At 32.3% G+C, this 21607-nt stretch overlaps 1 protein-coding gene across 1 annotated transcript in view; it reads left to right on the top strand.

Moving 5' to 3' along the window:
- Positions 1 to 21607, top strand: part of LOC118194457 (mortality factor 4-like protein 1) — a 67710-nt gene that overhangs the window by 27196 nt on the left and 18907 nt on the right. The window contains exons 6-9 of the mRNA XM_085823761.1: positions 428 to 516; positions 2487 to 2588; positions 9024 to 9115; positions 13387 to 13489. Coding sequence (XP_085679887.1) covers positions 428 to 516; positions 2487 to 2588; positions 9024 to 9115; positions 13387 to 13489 — 386 coding nt within the window. The remainder of the gene's footprint in view (positions 1 to 427; positions 517 to 2486; positions 2589 to 9023; positions 9116 to 13386; positions 13490 to 21607) is intronic.

Below are 21607 nucleotides of genomic sequence, written 5' to 3'. Positions count from 1 at the left end.
ACATAACCACTATGAAGAAAAATCCTGTGCAGTTCCTTTTGATCATTCTCATGTAGGAAATTTCCAGCTAATTCATGCATATTTCTCATAAAAATGCATTGTACCTGTGTATAATAAATCCAATCTTTAGAAATGTTTTTAAGAATAATTTTGATTAAATAATCTTATTTGAGTGCAACGGCAGATAAATTGTAAAACTACTTAGTCATATATTTTGCAAAAATTGAAGGCTTTATCAGACTTTATAGAAACTATGTTGGACTGTTATTTTAATAAAATTATTTTGTTTCCCATAATGTGAAAGATAAAAGATTTTGTTTCCCATAATGTGATCTCAGACAATTTGTAACCTTTATGTTGTCTTTTTCTGTTGGCATTAAATTTTGCTGTTGTTACTCAACTTTATTAGAAAATTCTTTGCTAATAGTTACTGCACCTCCTCCACCTCCAGCAGCAGAGAGTCAGACTGATTTACAGCGAAAGAAACGAACTCGTGCTGAGCAAAATGTTGAAACTGTAAGCTTTTAATTTCTATTTATAGTGTTTCTGGTGCTACTTATATATTTTTATTATATTATTAACTAAAAATATGAAAATCATATTAATATATTTTATGTCGGTTCTATTGAAAATATGCTGTCTAGATTTAAATGTATTATTAAATGTAGATTTAAATGTACCTGAGATGGGGATCTGCTTTTGATCAGTTAATATATTTCTCATTTTAATCATTAAAAATAGATGCAAGCCATGATGAAACAGTTATTGCAATTTTTAAGTATATTTACTATCAAAAAAATTTATTTTGCTTTTACTATCGTTAAAGGAATTGCATAGCATTTCATAAACAGCAAAATTTGTAAAATACAGTTTTGATAAATTAAATCACTCAACCTCCTGTTATGTGTGAATTTCAAAAGAAGCTTTTAAGAGTTTGGGTTGTGGATACAAAAATTATTATAAGCAGAATAATTTTCTTTTCTTATGAAAAATAGGCACTCCTTTCCTGTAATCTTTCTAAGCCCTTTCTGTGTCAAAATTTACTTTAAAAGGTTCTTAACTCCATATATGTTTTGTTATGGCTACTAAAATATGTTTCATTAATAGACAAATTTATGCCTTTAACATATTATAGAAATGTATTGTTTAGTGGTTATTTTCTGTGAGCATATTACTTTATGCAGTAATTATGAGCATGTTGTAGCCAGAGTGTTCATATGATTGAGAAGACCGATATGTATTTAAAATGATTACAATTAACTCAAAAGAAAATGAATTAAAAAATGGCATATTTTGTGACTTATTGAATGAACCTGGTATATATCTGTTATTTAATATAAAATTTAGAGCCCTTAGACTTTCTTGCTAGTTTTTGCTTAACCTATAACTTAAGCTGTTATAAAAGAAATAAATTCCTTGCAATTTCTTTTAGTTCCTCTCTTCAAAGATTCCCATTTGTGAACCTTCGCAGATAAATAATTAAATTGTGTTTTCTAGCATTATGCAAAAAGTGGAAGTTAAATAGAACTTTTCATAAGTTACGTTAGAATATTAATTTTTTTAAATTCTTTTATAGCTAAGAAGAAAGAAATTGTGTATTTACTTGACAGTGTCAGTAGCCCTTGTATTGTCTCTTATTTTTTTTTCATTAAAAAAGAAAATTGTTCAGTTGATATTTTTCATACATTTTAGAATATTTATTTTAATTTAAAAAAACTTCAGTGCAGAAATTAACAAGAGCGGATGCTTCATCATTTAAATAAGATCTATGTGATTGTGTGGATTCAAATCAAGAAAGAACATGTCTAATCTTTGTATTGCAACAGAATTTACTGCAACAAAGCTGTGACTATCTCCTTAATGAAATGTTATAATTATTAATTAATGATTAAAAAATCAAATATATTCTTACATTCCATATATGCATTTAGTTTTCAACTTTGAAATAAACATTGCTGCTTTTTGCTTTAGCAACTGTATGAACAAAAAATTGAAAAAATATAAGCAGTTTAAGAATATTAATTAATCATTTAAAGAATGATGTGTTATGAAGACTATGAGAAGTTATGCCAGATTTAATGTGTAGAAAACCTTTTTTTCATAAAATATAATTTTTCACTTTCAGATAAGTTTCCTAATTCATATGGTAACTTAAATATAAAATAGGCATTTTAAAGCTTGCCTTAATGAATATATTTGGTCTTGTGGGGCTTAGGGAGTGATCATCTTTGAGAAGACTATTATAATCATTAATATTGGTGTTCTCTAGAATATTGGCATTTTTATCAGTCGTTATTATGAGTAAGTTTATTTAGTTATGCCTTGATATTTAATAAAATTCAGTTGAATTATGAAATATACATTATATGTTCCTTATATTTTTAATAAAAGTTTACATATGAATATATGAAAAATTACTTTTAGAATAAAGTCAAATAAATATCTTGACTGTAGTCTTAAACTAGGAAGTTCATTTTCATTTTTAGGAAGAGGAATATATGCAGAAACTTGAAATAAAGATAAAAATTCCAGATGAACTCAAACACTGGCTTGTTGACGATTGGGATCAAGTAACACGGCAAAAAAAAGTTTGTTAAATTTTGTATTCTTTTAACAAAAACTAATACAGTACTAAGTCCAAAATCCGGACTCGTCGGGACTTTGGCGATTCCAGATTTAGGATTTTTCTGGATATTAGATCATAAGTTTAAATCAAGTAAGATGGCATGTAGAAATTATGAAATTAAAAATATGAAATTGCGATTTATGAAATAATGAAGTTTTTATGATCTAAAGAGTATCAAAATTTACAAAAAAAAACTTAATATCCATTTGTTTAACTTATTAAACATTTCTTTCAATGCAAGTTGCTTTGTTTTTTGTGCTAATACTTTCTTTTTAATTCTGTAGACAGACATAATCTCTTGTTGAATTACATTGTTGTAGAACCATACTACAGATTTCGCCATTCATTAATTGATTGATGATTGAAAAGCATTGTCATCACAATGAAAAACTTCTTTTATATGATCTTCATTTATTACCGCTTCTCCACATTTCTTTACAAAATCCGTTAATTGGAAAATTTCACCTTTGTTTTGCGATATCCGGAAACCTTTAAAATTAGCGGCTGTTGTCATCAAATTTAATTATTCTTCACAATACATATTTGGCTATGCATCATGAGCTTGGCGACTAACGACAAGTTGTTACATCAAATTTTATCTTCCTTCTATCGCACACTGAGAGAATTAACCCTGAATTGTATTAGTTTATTTATTTATTATATTTATGTCTATTTCTTGCACATGCTTAAGGCTTATCAGAGTTCTGATTAAATTACTTCCCACCATATACTTAAGCCTTATTGAGAGCCAGCGCTAGATATCTTACCGCCTGATGCAGTCTCTGTGGGTCTTACATTCTCTGACTCGATGCGGCCACACAAGCCCTGGCGCTGATTCTGGGTTTATGTGAATAAGAAATCAGTTATTCTTAATTCAAATAGCCCTAAATGTAATCTTTAGGTCTATGACTATCATCAACAAAATCTATTTTTAGCATATGGTAAGAAGTTTTTGGTAAATTTTTCCTCGTCAACATTTTTTAGCGCATTTAACTTAAATCTGTAATCATCGCCAAGCGTAAACATAAAAGGTTACCATACTCCTTTATTATCCAATTACTAACATAAAAAATTGTTTAGGCATCGCTACATGAGTCATTACTCAATTTGTCATGTTTTGATAAACATGCGATAATGAAAGGGAAAGTATAATAAATAACGATTTGCCAGGTTGGCATCAGATCAATGATGTATCTATGTGTACTGTTTGGGTTTGAGATGTATGTCAAGCAGATATGCAGCAACGGAGCCAAATTACTGATCGTACAAATTTGTGCTCAAATAATTGTTTCTTCAATAATAAGGTATTTTATTTAGTGTCAAAGTGAAATTAAGAATCGGGACTCTCCAGATGTTTTATTATGTACGGAGGGGGGATCAAATGTGCATGTGTAAAGCCTACGAAAAAACGTTGTTGATGGTTTTGAAGTCCGGATTTTAGATCATTCCAGATAATGGGCGTTTGGATTTTGGACTTTTTACTGTATATAATAAATAGTAAAAAGTCTTGAATTTATTTTTGAATGCAGCATTTTCTCTCATAGTCTCAATTCTCTGTAGTCCAGTTCAAAATATCTCAAAACAAATTAAATGTTAATTGAACAGGGTAAAAATGGATTCTAAAAATTAATATGCAGAATTATTTTTTAATATGTGAATGAGTGGTGTTTCACCCCATTTATATAGTTAGGTCTGTGTTTGTGCAGTTTATTTTTATGTGGTTTAAAAGCTGTGTAATGCAAAATTAGATAATGAAACACTTATTAGCATGGATGAAAAACATAAGGACAACTTAAACAGCAATGATTATATTGAAATCTCTGCATGAGAATCAGCAACTGAACAACTTTTTTTTTTTTTTTTTTTTTTTTTTTTTTTTTTTTTTTTAAAGATTGGAATATTTAAAATCTTGTTGGAGCATATTACAGAAGTTGATTCTAGTATTGAACATAACCAAACAGTTCATTAAAGGGTAAATGATGCATTTTGTTGCTACAAAGAAATATATCAAGAGAAAAGTCCAAATAAAAACATATGCATTTGATTCCAAAAAAGGGTAAATTCCGTTAAAGGGTAAATGATGCATTTTGTTGCTACAAAGAAATATATCAAGAGAAAAGTCCAAATAAAAACATATGCAGACATCAATATTGCAGTGTTTATAAAGTAAAAAATGAATTTTGAAAAATGTTCATTTTTTTTAAATGAAGAAAATATTTTTTGGAACCAATTACCATTTTCAAACAGTCCAGGACAGTGGTGGAACATATTACCCAGATTGTGCGAGGTATTACTGTAATTCATTTGTGCTAAATTTCATGTGGAGAAGCATATAAGAGCATAGAATCAGGAATACTCTTCAAGACAAGTATTTTTGATTCTGTGCTTTATAATCGTGATTATTTAATGTTTTCCTATATTTCATTTTTGCAGCCTGAAAATAACCCACTTACTTAAGCTGCATACATTCCTTTCCTTCAATCATTTAAACTTGCATTATATATTATATTAAAAAAGGGAGACTCTTTTTCTCTTAATGGTGATCATACGTATCCATTTCCAGTTTCTGAATTTATTAAAATAAGATGTATTATTTTAGAAAAGCTGTCTCAAATGCTGGAGAAAATTTGGTTCCAGTATTATCTATTCTGAACAAAATTCCAAAGAATAAAATATTTGGTTTTTTATTAAATTTTCCGTCATCATTATATGCAAACTTTGTAGAAATATTTAAGTGCAAATATGCTGACTTATTCATTTTTATAAAATTGACATATTTCAGTGCTTTACAGAATAATGTTGAGAAAACAGCTACAAAAAGAATTGCCTGTTCTAAAAATTATTATCTCCATCTTGGGGGGGGGGAAGAGAAAATTTGCTATTTAATCTGTAATTGTCTTCTTCAAATTGGGTACAGCCATATTTTAATCTGTATTGGACTTAGATTTACAGAAAATATGTTTGAATGCATTTTGTTTTTGCTAATTAAAACATGAAGGATATTTTATGTTATAATGAACATCCAATAACATACAAATGTTATAAAGGATATGTTATCTTTTTAACATAAGATAACATATATAAGTATTTAGAGCCCACCAGCGGCCGAGCGGTAAAGTCGCTGAACACTGGTTGTTCGGTCCGAGGTTTGAATCCCGCGAACGGGCTGGCTGCATGGGCGTTTTCGTGGTTTTCCCCATGTGTAACGTGTATACGAGCCAGTTTCCCTTAGAAAGTCCTCCACGAAGGCATCCCTCCCCTTAGGCAGATAGCCCTCGAGGCTTTTGTCATAATCACACAAACAAACACAATATAAGTATTTATATTATTTAAGCCTGTGAGCTGCATGACCACCTTTATCCACTCATGAGCTCTTTTGGTCACCTGGTGTGTATTAACTTACAAATTAAAATCTTTTGCTTTACTTAGTTCTTTAATGATGTATATATCATCCTAATGAATGAATGTTTATGAAAATAGAGACTAAAATACGTAATTATAAACATTTATCTAAATAAATGCTATTTAAATTCAGGTCTTTTGAGCAGCTTCAAAAAGCCATGCCACTCAGGGATTTAATTATCCCTTTTCGTGTGATTTTCAGCATTTCAAGTTCATATGTAGGCAGATCCAAAGTTTTGACCTGATATCATTCTGAAAGAAATAGAGGAAAATTTAATAGTTTATTTTTTCCTTGTACCTCAATTGAATTTTCATATTAGGGAACCTGCCTGCTCAATTTTTTTTTATCAAAATTGCTTCAAAAATTGCATATTTTATTACATATTTCAATTCTACATTGAAAGTTGAAATATGTAGCATATTTTTGTAATAAAGATATTTTTAATATAGAGTTTATGCATAAGAACAGGCAAAAAATAATTTTAAGAGTAATCATATACAGACTTAATTCTAAAAATAAATCATGATTAAAATTACAATTTACTTTATAGAATACAAATGTAAAGTATATATATTAATAAAGATATTCAATATTTGCACAAATTAACATTAAAAATTTAGATTTGTATGGTAAATTTCAAAACAAGAATCCAGCTGAAGTCATACTTCACATTCATTGCATCAAATTCATGTTTCTGTGCAAATTTTTTTGCCTGTTGCAGTATTTTTTTTTTCCTCCTTCTTAAAGCAACAAACAGTACACTGTCTTTGAAACTGTTTTTTTTTTTATTTTATTATTATTATTTTATTTTATTTTCGTCTATGGGATTAAGAACTATGTGGCTTGCAAAAAGACAAGCTTCAGTCTCAGAGCGGAAAGTAGAAATAAATCTTCCAGGTGTACCATAAATCTCCATCCATAAATACCAAAATTTAAGTGACAGTGCCATCTGTTCACCAAAACAGGATTTAAAATCTAAATAATTTTAAAAATGCATTATTGATGATTAATGTGGGAAAAGTGGGATGCGCTTTTAAATAGAGGGAAAAGTTGCATATTCGCAAAATCTCCTGTGACTCCGTATTTCCTTCTGACGAGCAATATTTTCATATGCTAAATCCTCCAGTGGTTGAACTTCACAAAAATCACCTACTGATTCTCAGCCCATATGATGTCGTTTTTACCCATTCTTTTACTGTTAAATAGGAAGGAGATGAATCAGCATACACAAGATCCAAGCATTGTATTATTCAGATCGAACTAGCATATCATTTTATTCAATAAATAGTCAAAATAGAATGCAAAAAATTTCTGTAAAAAAACTCAGATTTATTCATTTAGTATTGCTACTACATGTCTGCAAGGGGAATTAACTTCCAAACGATTTTTCATATGTCAGGCTGAAAACTTTTGTTTTAATTATATCATATATGAGCTTGCTAATGTTAATGCCTTGTTGTCTTTGAGTAAAGCACTTTAAAAATGTAGGGCTGTCTTACATTCTTATCTGTATGTTTTATAGAATTCTTCTCATTCTCAGTGTTGAGATTGTTACCATATCTGTACCTTAATGTTGGAATCTTTGAAATTAAAAGTGTTGTTAAGATCAGTCATTAAGTAAATTTTGTAAGAAAGTCTTTCACTACCAAGATGGCATGCATTTTCACTGTTCACTATTATATGTATGGAGAAACCATAAACTGCTTTAAAGCTGCTGAGAGAGTTCTTATAAATTTTCTTTCTTTCCCATAATATATTTATTCTCCAAAAGTTCGTAGACAATGAATATTTGTGTAAAATGTAAAATATTAATACCTAATTACTTTTAAATTAGCATATATTCGAACATGGAAACACTTGCTGCAGGGCTTCTAACATTCCTGGGAACATTGGTAGAATTAAAAAAAAAAAAAAATATGTGTGCTAAAGTATACTAATCAAATAGACGAATGGCACTGTGCATCTAACTATGTTCTACGATGAATCTAAATGTCACATCTAAATTTCTATAAGTAATGGTTCAGTGATAATTCTATGTTCAGAATACTCAGTCTAGTTTTAAAAGAAATTTATTAAAATACCAAACAAATTATTCTAACCTAGAATCTAATCTAATGTTACATCTCATCAGCAGCATTCAAGCTGCATCAAAAAATCAAAAGTCAAGTTCTCACTGTTGCCATTCTGAGGCAGAGAAAATTTTCTGTTCTAACAGGAACAATATGTCATAAACTGGTCTTTATATCATTTTGGAAAGCTTCAATTTTCTGAAAACACTAATCCCAAAGTTCTTAATTAAGTTCTTAATCATCTTAAGAAAGAACAGAGAGTGAAAAATATTTCAGATAAAATAGTAGTAGCATAACAGTGATCTGTTTTTAATTTAAAGAAACTCAAGCTTCATTGCTCAGAAAACATCATGTTGAATGGTCAAAAGTGTTTTTATTCTATTTGTAATATAGCATAACTATGTTATCACAAATGACATCATTTCATATGTTTCTTCCATGAAGTAGCCTCTGACAGCAAATTCAGTTATTTTAAATTTTGTGCATGTGACATGAATTTTTCACAAACTTTTTTAACAGAGGGGTAAATAGGTGAATCTTCGTTATGAGCAGGTATTTCAGTATATTCTTGTATTTTGAAAAACATTGAATTGAATTGCATGTAAATGTTCATTAATCATTTAATATTTTGAAAAGGGTTTTTAGGTACACTGTCTGTACACTGCAATTTGGCTCCAGATCTCAAAAATTATAAAAATATGATATTTTTTACAATACAATAAAACTAAAATGTTGTCTGAGTTAATTTTTAAATAATCACATACATCTGCTTCTGAGATAAAATTTCTTGGTGGTGTTGCATATTCTTCATTAATTAATGCAAATATTGATGTGATAGAATAAGTTCTAGCAAATATTTCTAATTTCATAGTGCTTGTTTCTTGGAAGTCTATTTTCTAGAAATACAAAAGTATTCTTTTCACAGCTGGTCCAGTTACCTGCACGAGTTAATGTTGATACTATAATTTCTGATTATGTCAAGCAAAAGTTATCGGTTAAAGGAATTACTCCTAATAAGTAAGTATGAAACTATGCTTGTTACTCTTTAGATAATTACATTAAACCCCAATTTATGTAATAATAGCTTACCCAAATTTTCAGCATATTTTTTTACTAAATTTTATTTATTTTATCTTAATTTATTGTAGACACATACAGAACTTTTTATGAAAACTCAACCAATGTTTCAAAAATGTTTGTCAACAGTAAATGAAATTTATTGAACTGATGAAACTTAAATTAGGAAAATCCATTCCCCCACCTCTAATGATTTTCAGAATATAGGCAAATTTATTGCATTTGCTGAAATATTTTATGTAAAATTTTTGTGTTTAAAATGTCTGTTTGCTAGCCCTTAGTCTTCAGTATCTTTCAACACCATAATTTTCAAGACTGTAAAGCCTTTTGGAGTGTTGAAAGAAGTATTATCTCATTTCTCTTGAACAGCTTTCCAAAGACCAAGGAGGGTTGTGGGTCGATGTTTCGACAATCCGCCTTTTTAAAAGTCCAAAAGCACAAAACTTCATGGGTGATACAACAAGAAATTTAGTAGGGATATGAGAAGGGTATGGCCTGGGTACCCACTTCTTGTTCTTCTCTTTTTTTTTTTTTTTTTTTTTTTTTTTTTTTTTTTTTCCCCTTGGAAATTAACAGTGGATTTTGACCTGTGGCTGCTCCTTTGAATTGATTCAGTTCTACTGATTGATGGCACTATAGGTATAGAGAAGATATTTCATATTTGAAATTTTTTTATAAATATGTTCCTAATAATATGTATGTAGAGTTGATCTTAATATTTTTCTGTACTGTCTTTGTTTTTTTTTTTTTTTTTTTTTTTTTTTTTTTCCCTTCTGTTATTTTGAAAAATCAGCAATAATCATAAATCCTTTTGAAAATCTTTCTTTAGATTCTTTGAACCATATTTTAGGATTTTTTCCTCCTCTTTCATGGTAATAAATGAATCTCTTTTTATTGCAGTCATTTAAATACATCCAAGATTCATGACAACATTTTTGCTATTTTATCTGTATAAATGTTTCTCATAAAGAATTCTGCATTCGGTGATAAGATCGTGGAGAAAGACTATGCACATGTTGTTTTTTAGCAATTTTAGGATTCATATCAGCATTTATTTATAGTTGACACTGTGCATTTTAATGATTTTGCAGATAAAAAATGTAACTTTTCAATATTCTGAACATTTTGTTTTTTCCTTTGATATTTGAAACAATTTTTTCACTTAAAGTCAAATTTCGATGTTTTTCCCCTTCTTGTTGACATCATAGCTTTAGATATAAAAAAACCATACCTTTCACAGCAGTTTTTAAGAATAAGATACACATAATTTTCTTCAGAAAGAGCATGCTCATACCATCGCATCCACTTCTTTTAAAGTGCCATTTTGCTTGAAAATGAAAATGTCAAGTAAAAGACGATAATTTATACTTTCAAAAATATAGTTGCAGTTAAAAAAATCAAAATCATCTAAAAAATGTGTGAACTGCATCTGTACATTAACTATGAATTTTATTTTCGTCATATTTAAAAGTACTTCGATAAATAAAAGCTTTCTTTCGCTATTCTGGGTTTTTTCAATATATAAAATATACAAAAAAAATTACCCAAAAAATATAAAATCTAGAATGACCAATTGCATTTTGCATTGAAATTGAATTATGAATAGTTTAGTAAACTAAGCCATGCATTATATTGTGATGTCAGTTTGAAGTTGCTTTGAAATGGTATTGTTGCACGGAGTGAAATCCTGTTTCTGCCATTTTTTAAGATTTCAAAGATAGCAACTATGCTATATATTAACTGCATTGAGCAGCAGTTGAACAGTATATATATAATCTCGGTAGGCAGGCTGGCTTGCATGGTTAGTTTTCATGGGTTTTTCACATACATAATGTGGATACTAGCCAGTTTTCCTTAAAAAGTTCCTCCACAAAGGTATCCCTGCCTGTAGGCAGACAGCCCCTGAGTTGCTTTGCCTCAGTCAATTAACCTAACTTATATGTTGCTGCACATTTGATTAGTTTTAATTAAGTTGCATTTCTCAAAATTTACATCAAAGTAAGCTTGCTATTTTCCTTATTTTTTAAGTTGTGTTTATATTTTATTTGAAATACATTTGCTTAATTAAGACACAATAACATGCTGAAAAAATACTAATTCAGAAGTCAAACAACAAAAATCAGCATTATATTTTCAAAATTTTCACATGACTAGTTTCGATGGTTTTACCGAACCACCATCCTCAGCTGCAAAACCGCAAATGAACAAGATAGGAAATAATGATTAGATAAGATTAGAAAGCCTGGACAAGAATAAGCAAGTGATGCCATCTGTTGATGAAAAAAGAACTAAAACATAATTTCTTTAAAGGCAAAGATGGATTGGAATTATGATCGTTAACTAGAACAGAAAGATTTTTTTGAATGTGAAATGCCTCTAGAAAATCTAATTCTCCAATGAAAGATGTTTTATGAATTATTTTTCTGCTGCCAAAATTATTCAATTGGAGAACTGGATTTTCTAGAGGCATTTCACATTCAAAAAAATTTCTGTTCTAGTTAACGATCATAATTCCAATCCATCTTTGCCTTTAAAGAAATTATGTTTTAGTTCTGGTTTCATCAACAGATGGTGCCACTTGCTTATTCTTGTCCAGGCTTTCTTATCTTATCTAATCATTATTTCCTATTTTTTTCATTTGCGGTTTTGCACATGAGGATGGTGGTTCGGTAAAACCATCGAAACTAGTCCTGTGAAAATTTTGAAAATATAACGCCGATTTTTGTTGTTTGACTTCTGAATTAGTATATATTTGCTTTATCATTTATGACTTGGCTTCCCTGTTCTAATTATCTTAGTCAATATAGAAATATACTTTAAATACAGTTGTTTTTTAGCTGAGATTTTGTTGATACTAATTTTTGTTATTAAAAAAAGATGATTTGAATCATTTATGACTATATAATTTTCTTTTCATACAAAATTTCTGTCATATATATATGTTTGTACAATTTAAGCTTGAAAAATAAATTCTATTTGTGCTATTTTGTATTTGAATTTTGAATTTTTTCAAACCATTACGAGTTACAGACTAAAGTACCCATGAAAAATTATATAATCCGTGTTTTGATTTAAAATACTCTGAAGCTGCATACCCTTCAATAGTATCATTTGATTGGCCAGTTTTAACAAGCTTCAGAACTTTCAAATAATACATCAAATAATTCCATCTCCTTAATATTAAATGTTTCACAGAGTTCCATAGCAAGATTTGTGTTTCAATCCTAATTGTTTCATTTCCCATCTTTTAATAGTATTGTCTGATTGGCCAATTTAGTGAAATTCCTGCACTTTCAAATGAAGGATGCTCTTAATAGATGATTTAAATAATATAATCAATCTAACAATTGGAGAAAGATTAGCCAAAGGAGTTATTAAACCTCATATTAATGCTAAAATGAAATTTGGAATGGGAATAGGTAAGATCTATTATGTTAAGTGTAAAGAGAAAACAGATACTAAGAATTATCATCAATTGACAGCTAAAAATGGAAGATTAATGGGAAAAGGAAATTGTGTAAAGTGTGAAAGTAAAAAGAGTAATATATAAATATATTTAAGAAAAAATACTTAAGGTCAACATATTATAATCCAGAAACATGTTATTGTGGGATTAATGAATTGAAAAGAAAAAACAGAATGTTCTAAAAAAGATGTTAACAAATTTTACATGCACAAGATGAATAATATACTTGAAACAAACCTCTTATTCATAAGGATATTGAAGAATCAATCTAGCAATTGGTACCAGTTTAACCATCAGTTCTGTGACTGTCATTAGAGTCCTTAAATTTAGTGATACCAATCTTAGAATCTTAAGTAAAGATATCTATTTAATTTGTGCATGTCAAAAAAGGGGTACTAAGTTTCATGTAAATGTGTTTAGATGCTTTTTATAATTATGTAAATACCAGAGGTAAAGAAATTATCTACAATACAAATATGAAGGAAATTGAAAATATCAGTTTTGTGAAATGGAAACAGTTACAAATATATTACTGAACTATACTCTAAAATGGATATTATATTAAAATTACATATGACATATATTATTTCTGCATAAATTATGTTTTGAAATTTAAATAATTTTTAAATGATATACAAAAAATTCACAGCATATAAAGTATTTTATTTTAATATTAAAGAAAAATTTCTTTGTTGTATTAAATATTTTCACAAATGTTTGAGATATTTAATAATAATCCTTCTAGAGAAACTGCTATTGTAGAAACAACAAATGGGATACGAGAGTATTTTAATGTGATGCTTGTCAAGCAGTTACTTTATAAAATAGAACAACCGCAACATGCTGAGGTAAGATTTTGTATTCTTTGTTTTGAATAATTGCAGTTGAACTTTTGTGATGTGAGGAGCATTCATTTTTCATGTTAAGGATATTTTTTTATTTTATTTATCAGTGTATGATGAACATTCTTTTAATTAAACATTTTTGTCTGTGAAAGTAAAATAAAAAATTTAATTTTTAAATGTAAATCCCTTGAACCACCTTCCACTTTAAACAGTTTTCATGCCCATCAAAATACATTTGTCCTAAAAAAAATGAGCAACAAAAGACGACAACTAAAAACGTCCTGAACAACTATTAAAAAAAATGCACAGATGTAAAAAAGGGAATTAAAACATATAGTTTAGGTAGAGGTTGCATCGCCTAAAGCAAATAGGCAGCCACTATTAGCATAAAACACATTCCCATAGTCACACAACAACGCTTTAAAAATGGGCATGCTGGACTTGCACGTCAGTTCGCAAGCACTGATAGCTCCATATAATCTGAGACAGCCAAAGTGAAAAGCATGAGCCAGAGACACCATTTTTATGGTGAAATGCATTAAGAAGGTGCTATTGGCATGTTGCAAGCTGGTGTAAGACAATCTGCTATTGCGAGGGAGCTGAATGTGCATCGTAGTGTTATTATTACAGGATTCATACAGTCCTTAAAAGTCAGGCTGTGTGTGTGTGTGTGTGTTTCTTCCTCCTCCCCCCAATGATTTTTGGTCCTAAAAAGTCTTTAATTTCAGGCCAACATCGGCAAAAGATCCTTAAATTTACTCATCTGACATGTCTCTCTTTTATATATATATATATATATATATATATATATATATATATATATTGATTGTTGCGTGCGTGCAGGTTCGTTATGAAATGAATGCACAAGTCCAATGAAAAATGAACAAAAATTTATTATTATCACAAAATGCCTAAATTTCCTTAGATATTCGTAGAGTATTACGTTATCTCACAGTAGTTATCTCGACTACTCAAACATTCAACATAACTTAATTCAAAACAGCTAAAGAAACCTAATCCGCGAATTCGCTACAGTTAACAAGAGCAGTTTTCTAAACAAACTAACTAACAACTACAACTGAATTGAGTTTTCCTCTTTTTTATAAGATTTTAAATCGCACGTGAGAATTTTCTGGAACTTTCTCGAAATCAAAAAGAGATATTTATTTATTTAAATGTTAAATGCACATGCTCTTGTATTTTTAATTTTTCCAGCTTAGCTTTCTCATAATATTCGTCATGCGCTGCATTGCACAGGGAATAAAACAGTTTAATTTATAATTCTTCTAACATTAGCTATTTAAATACCAAATTCGAAACACTGCCCCCTTCCCAAGGACTGCACGTCCCGAGCAGTACAATCCCTGGACAGGAAGCCAAACTTACTACTATGGCATAAATGAAATAACTAAAACAAATCAAATGCAAAATATAAATCAAATACAAATCCAACACTAAATACAAATCAAATACTAAATACAAATCAAATACTAAATACAAATCAAATACTAAATACAAGTCTAATCAAATACACATTTAGAAACAAAAAGGACCATGACCTTGTACTATGGCCATAGTAATAAGCTAACCTGTCGTAATGAACGGCTTTAGGTTTAGAGTACGAAGACTCACAGATTCGAACCACGACGTCATTCAGCCTGTTTAGGACTGTTTGCAGACCAAACCAAGATGACTGTAATTTAGGCCTGACTTCTTTTCATTGAATCGGGTTCCACCACCACACCTTGTCTCCTTTGTTGAATCTATATCCAGTAGCTCTGGTGTTGTACATGTTCTTCACTTTGTCCGATGCCAAGTTGACTCGCTTTCGTGCGGAACGGTGCATCACTTTAAACCGGGCCTGGACATCGTGGATGTATTCCTCACGTGATGAAGGAGCATCAGGAGGGCGACCAAACAAGAGATCACAATGCAGACGAAGGTCACGACCGAAGAGCATCTGTGATGGGAAATAGCCAGCAGTCTCGTGGACAGCACTGTGGTAAGCCAGTAAAAAAGTGATAATTTCTTGTCCCAGTCCTGCTGGTTTCTGGAAACCACTAACGAGAGGTTATTAAGGATGGTTCGATTGAACCTCTCTACCATGCCGTCCGACTGGGGATGCAATGGCGTCGTTTGAGTTTTGTCAATGCCAAGTAGTTTGCATAGTTCTTTGATTACTGCCGAGGCAAAATTCCTTCCTTGATCGGAATGTAACTGAAGATGCACTCCGAACCTGAAAATCCAGTGCTGTATTATCACCTCGGCTACTGTGACAGCCTCTTGATCAGGAATAGGATACTCTTCAGGCCACTTGGTGACATAATCAATGACAACGAGTATGTATTTGTTACCATCAGCAGTTCGTGGCAGAAGTCCCAAGATGTCAAAGGCAATACGTTCAAAAGGCACGCCTACGTTGTAACATTGCAGCTTGCCTCCGCTGCGTTTTCTTGGTCCTTTTCGAGCTGCACAGGCATCGGAAGATCGGCACCACTTTTGCACATCATCCTTTGCATTATTCCAGTAAAAGCACTCACAAACTCTCTGCAAGGTCTTCATTATTCTAAAGTGACCTCTTGTAGGGCTGTTATGTAGTTCTTTAAGGACATCAGGAATGAAGGATCTTGAAAGTATCAGTTGCCATTGAAAAGTATTCCCATCATTCGATTTGAATTTTCGGTATAAAACGCTGTTTCGAATGTGAAGTGAATCCCAGAGTGCCCAGTATTGTTTTGTTGTAGAACTATAGATAGAAATGTCCTGACATGTAGGTTTTCTGTTTGATGATCCCATTAAATCAATTATGGATTTAATGTCACGATCTTCCTGCTGGTCTTTGCTGACTTTATTATCACTCCACGGGTCTCGATCAGCCAATGTTGATGTCGTAATTTGTCATACTATCGGACTCAGCAGCTCATATTTCGCTTCAACCCTGGAACAATATCGGCAGCTTTCTGGGCAAGGTCTTCTAGACAGGGTGTCAGCGTTTCCGTGTGATGACCCCTTACGATGACAAATAGTGATGTCCATTTGGCTTTTTGACCCTCGGGATTCTTGAAATTTAAAAGCCAGGTCAATGATGCATGATCAGTGCGGAGCAAGAATTTCCTGCCACATAGATAATGATGGAAATGCTCTACGGCTTTGACTATGGCGAGCAACTCTTTCCTGGTGACACAATTCCTCTCCAGTTTAGACAGGCACTTGCTCCAGTAAACCACTACACGCTCTTGGCCGTCTATTTCCTGGGACAAAACAGTACCGACAATTTCATTGCTTGTATCCGTGTCGAGAATAAATGATCTGTCGAGCTGAGGATACGTCAGGATTGGAGCAGTTGTTAAATACATCCTCACATTCTTTTGTCCACAAGAACTTTTGCTTACTCTCTGTCAGCTTGTGAAGGAGTTTTGCGATGGAAGAAAAGTCCTTCACGAATCTCCTATAGTAGATGCAAAGCTCTAGGAAGCTTCTAAGCTGATGGACATTTTCGGGACGTCTCCAGGATTTAACGGCTGGCATGTTGTCAGGATCTGTGCACACACCTTCTGCAAAGATGACATGTCCCAGGTAAGTCACTTCCTGTCTGAATAATTTGCATTTAGCGGGACTGAATTTTAGATTGGCTTCCTTCAGTTTTTGAAGCACATTTCTAAGATTTTCTAGATGTTCTTCAAAAGTCTTTCTGACGATGATGATATCATCCAGGTATATGAGACAGGCCTCTTAGGAAAGACCTTTCAAAACAGTCTCCATTAGGCGTTCAAATGTAGCCGGCACATTGCAGAATACAAACGGCATCACCTTGAACTGCCAAAGTCCTTGTCCCGTAGTAAATGCCGTCTTTTCTCGGTCATCAGGATGGATTTCTACCTGCCAATATCCACTCTTTAAATCAAGTGTTAAGAACCACTTGCTTCCAGAAAGTGTGACCAGAATGTTGTCAATTCTAGGAAGAGGGTAACTGTCTTTCTTTGTAACCTCATTCAACTGGCGATAGTCAACGCAAAATCTTGTTGAGCCGTCTTTATTTATGACAAGGACGATGGGAGATGCCCATGGACTTGCTGAAGGCTCGATGACATCGCCTTCTTCCATATCCTTTAAAAGTGTTCGTACCTCTTCCTGTTTAGCAAACAGTTGACGTCTTAGATGTTGCTTGATCGGGGGATGATCGCCGGTATCGATTCTATGTTGTGTCAAACTGGTTTAACCCACATCAGAAGGCGAACAGGAGAAAACAACTTGAAGATCTTTAATGACGTGATTGACAGCATTTCTCTCTTCATCGTTTAATTGGGCATTCTGCAATAACTCCGATGTAATGCTCTCTAAGAACACGGATTCTGGGATGTTACTCTTTCTTTCAAAACTGGTTACAAGAGTACATGCTGCAACTACTTAATCTTTCTTAATAACTCTCGCCTTCTCTGTTACATTGGCGACTCTCACCGGGATAACCGTTCTGGATAGGTCGACGAGCGTTGAGGCTAGTAGTATTCCTTTCGGACTATTACAGTTATTGGGATATTCTCTGATGCCGTAGCAGAAATTTCTATTTTCGGCTATGGATCCAGGAAGTAGAAACTCTGTCCTTGCAGGTACTGTGATATCATCTTGAGCTATGATTTTGTGGATAGATTTCACTCCTTCATCATTAATTCCGAATAGGGCTATGTCCTCAGATGTAGCATGCAATTCGTTTTTTTTTTTTTTTTTTTTTTAAGTCTAAGGAAAAATTGTATTTCCTTAGAAAGTCCAATCCGAGTATGCAAGGATCAGTGATCTCTGCTACGTACGCTGTGTGATGGTCAGCGGCACTTCATCATGTTAGTGTTAACTTTTCCGTCGATGTCAATCTTCTTACCGGACACAGTCTGGAGGGTAACGCAGGGCGGCGTCCAGATAAGTTTGCTTCCCAGTTGTTAAGCCAAATCTTTTCGGCTGATGGTAACGTTGGCTCCTTTATCTATCTTCATATTGCAGGGAACTCCATTAATATATCGTATTGTGAAAAGTTCATTACTGCCGCCTCTCATTGCAGAAATCTGAAGCGCTTTAAACTGGGTCTTTTCATTATCTGGTAACCTCCGCCCTGCGAGATGGCCACTAATTAGTTTCCCTGTTGCTTGCTAGGAGCGGTCTTAACATCCGTGCCCTGGGGTGTTCTGCAGTTTTGTCGTATGTGCCCTTCAGCACCGCAGTTCCAGCATTTTACAGTTGGTTTCTTGTCACCAATATTCCGTCTCAAGGCATTCACTTGTCTAATTAATTCATCTAATCCCCTGGCTTCTGGACTTGAGCAGCTCTGATTAAGTGGCGGACTGTACTGGTGACTTGCTGGGCTGCCTCGAATTTCATGGCGTACACTAGAGCGCTTTTCAAATTTTTAACATCCGCCATTCGCAGGGCTTTCTGTATTTCAGAGTCCCAGATGCCGTCGATGAAATATTGCAGCAACAGGATTTCTCTTGTTTCTGTCGGACGCTCCATAAAGGTGAGATGGGATAGCCTTTCAACATCTGTGGCGAGTTCCTGGAGTGTTTCTGTGATTTTCTGTTGGCAGGATTTTAACTGAACCCTACTGTAGTTTTTCAAACATTTCTCTCCAAACCGCAGCTCTAAAGCACCAGACAGAGCTTCGAAATCTACCCTTTGGTTTTCGGGAAGAGTCTGAAGGATATCCGCTGCGTCTGCTCTCAAAGAAGCAGCGAGATGACAGGCCTTAGCTTGGGAATCCCATCCATTCGCTTCCGCAACTATAGAAAATTGTGTCTTATACACCTTCTAGGAGGTCTTCCCTTCATATGTAGATAGTTTCAGAACGGGACGAGCAGGCATCGGTAAAAATTTAAAACCCTCAGAATTGCTTCCTTCTGTCGCTGTGCTCTTCTTTAAAGTTTTTTTGGCAACAGCAGCAGAAACCCTTTTCTAAATTTGTTGTTGGGCGGCAGAATCTCTTTGTTCTACTTGTTGCTACACCACAGAAACTCTTTCTTGAATTTCTCCAACTTTGTCTTCAACTGTATCTATTCTTCCTTCCATAGTCTCGAACTTGTTTTCTATTATGCAAGTAATTTCTCTCTTCATTTCTTCTTGACCTACTTTCATTTCCTCTTTAACAGCTTTCATCTCTCTTTTAGCAGATTCTTCCATCTTTTCCTGACCAGCCTCCATTTTTTCCTAACCAAATTTCATCTCCTCTTAAATGGATTTAATCTCTTCTTTAACAGAATCTTTCATCTCGTCTTTAACGGATTTAATCTCTTCTTTAAATGGACCAAAGGCTGCCATGAATTGCTTTAACTGTTCTTCCATCGCTTTGCAGCTTCTTTTGATTGGCATGCAATATCCCACTTCTGATACCAAAAATTGTTGCGTGCGTACAGGTTCATTACGAAATGAATGCACAAGTCCGATGAAAAATGAACAAAAATTTATTATTATCACAAAATGCTTAAATTTCCTTAGATATTCGTACAGTATTACACTATCTCACAGTAGTTCTCTTTACTTAAATGTTCAACATAACATAATTCAAAACAGCTAAAGAAAGCTAATTCGCGAATTCGCTACAGTCAATAAGAGCAGTTTTCTAAACAAACTCCTAAAACAACAACAAACTAACTAACAACTACAACTAAATTGAGAAGTCCTTTTTATAAGATTTTAAATCGCGTGTGAGAATTTTCTGGAACTTTCTCGGAATCAAAAAGAGATATTTATTTATTTAAATGTTAAATGCACGTGCTCTTGTATTTTTAATTTCCGGCTTAGCTTTCTCATAATATTCGTCACGCTCTGCATTGCACAGGAAATAAAACAATTTAATTTATAATTCTACTAACATTAGCTATTTAAATACAAAATCTGTAACACTATATAGATATAATCAAAGAAAAAAGAACAAACTAAAAAAGACCTTTGTGGTCAAGAACTTTGCACATTAAGCTGCAAAATTTAGGAAACAAGTAAAAAGGAAATTCTTAATGCTTACGCTAAAAAGTAGCTTAGATACTGTGGTTCTGGTGATAATTTTAACATAAGTAAATTAAGCGCAATGAAAAGTGTAAACATTCAAAAAACAATATTAATACTAGAATATTTACAAATAAAATTCAAAACTAATTGTAAGTAATATGCTGATCAAGGTAAGACATACCTTTAACAGTAGAATAAAAGTGTGACATAAGACTTAAATACAAAAACAAAGAAGCGGTAAATGGTAGATTAACCCAATTCGAATCTCATTACCGACTCTTCAGAGGAAATTTTGTAATGATTTTCGAATTCATCTAATTCCATATCACGTTTCGTCGAAACAGAAAATTGAAACTGAATACGAAACTCTTTTTGAATTAATTGAAAAAACTTAGTCATAAATTTAGTCTCAATTTCCCGTTCCATTTCCTGACGTGTCCGCTTGAAAAAACACATTAAGGTGTAAGAAAAAACTATACAAAATGGTCTGGTTATGCCAATGTACAAAATAAATAAATAGCGATTTGCTATTAGACAAAATTAAAGATTTTAAGGGAGGACCTACTAGCTTATAGAGTTTAAACTTTGTAAACTTAGCTAAAAAAAATTTTTAAATTGTAATACAAAGCGAAGAAGACTAGAAAAATATTAAAATTATTATTATAAAAACGGTCTTGCTAGGACCAAAAATCATAACATGTGAAAGAAAATATTTTTAAAAACAGACTGGAATGTCGATGTCTTCTTTCTGGAGCCATGGTAACTCAAAAGGGGGGGATGAAAGCCTCGAGAAAGGAAGTTGCCAACCAACTAGGCAGGATGGCGTAAAAGGGGAAGAGACGTCTTGATGAAAGAGCCAATGAAAAGTGACTGACCATTGGCATAAACCTGACTCAGTGTGAGGGAGTGGGGCAATTTGTAGTAGAATGAAGAAATTGTTCAAGATGGCGTCTTGCTCGACGAGTTTTAAGGAAATTGGGCGCAGGCTAAAGAAAAAATGGCGAATTCTATAAAATGTTAAAATATGGCCACAAAAGTAAGAATAAATAGAAAAAAATAGTAAATTGTTAAAGTCTTCAAGCTAGAGGGCTTTCAAGCTACCAGAAATGAAATGGACCATAAAATCAATAACAG

Source organism: Stegodyphus dumicola, chromosome 9, assembly GCF_044657685.1.
Source record: "Stegodyphus dumicola isolate Sdum_Otavi_A_Nest chromosome 9, ASM4465768v1".
NCBI classification, from domain to species: domain Eukaryota; kingdom Metazoa; phylum Arthropoda; class Arachnida; order Araneae; family Eresidae; genus Stegodyphus; species Stegodyphus dumicola.
Note: the sequence above shows the minus strand (reverse complement) of the source record. Positions and strands in the feature narration are given on the sequence as shown.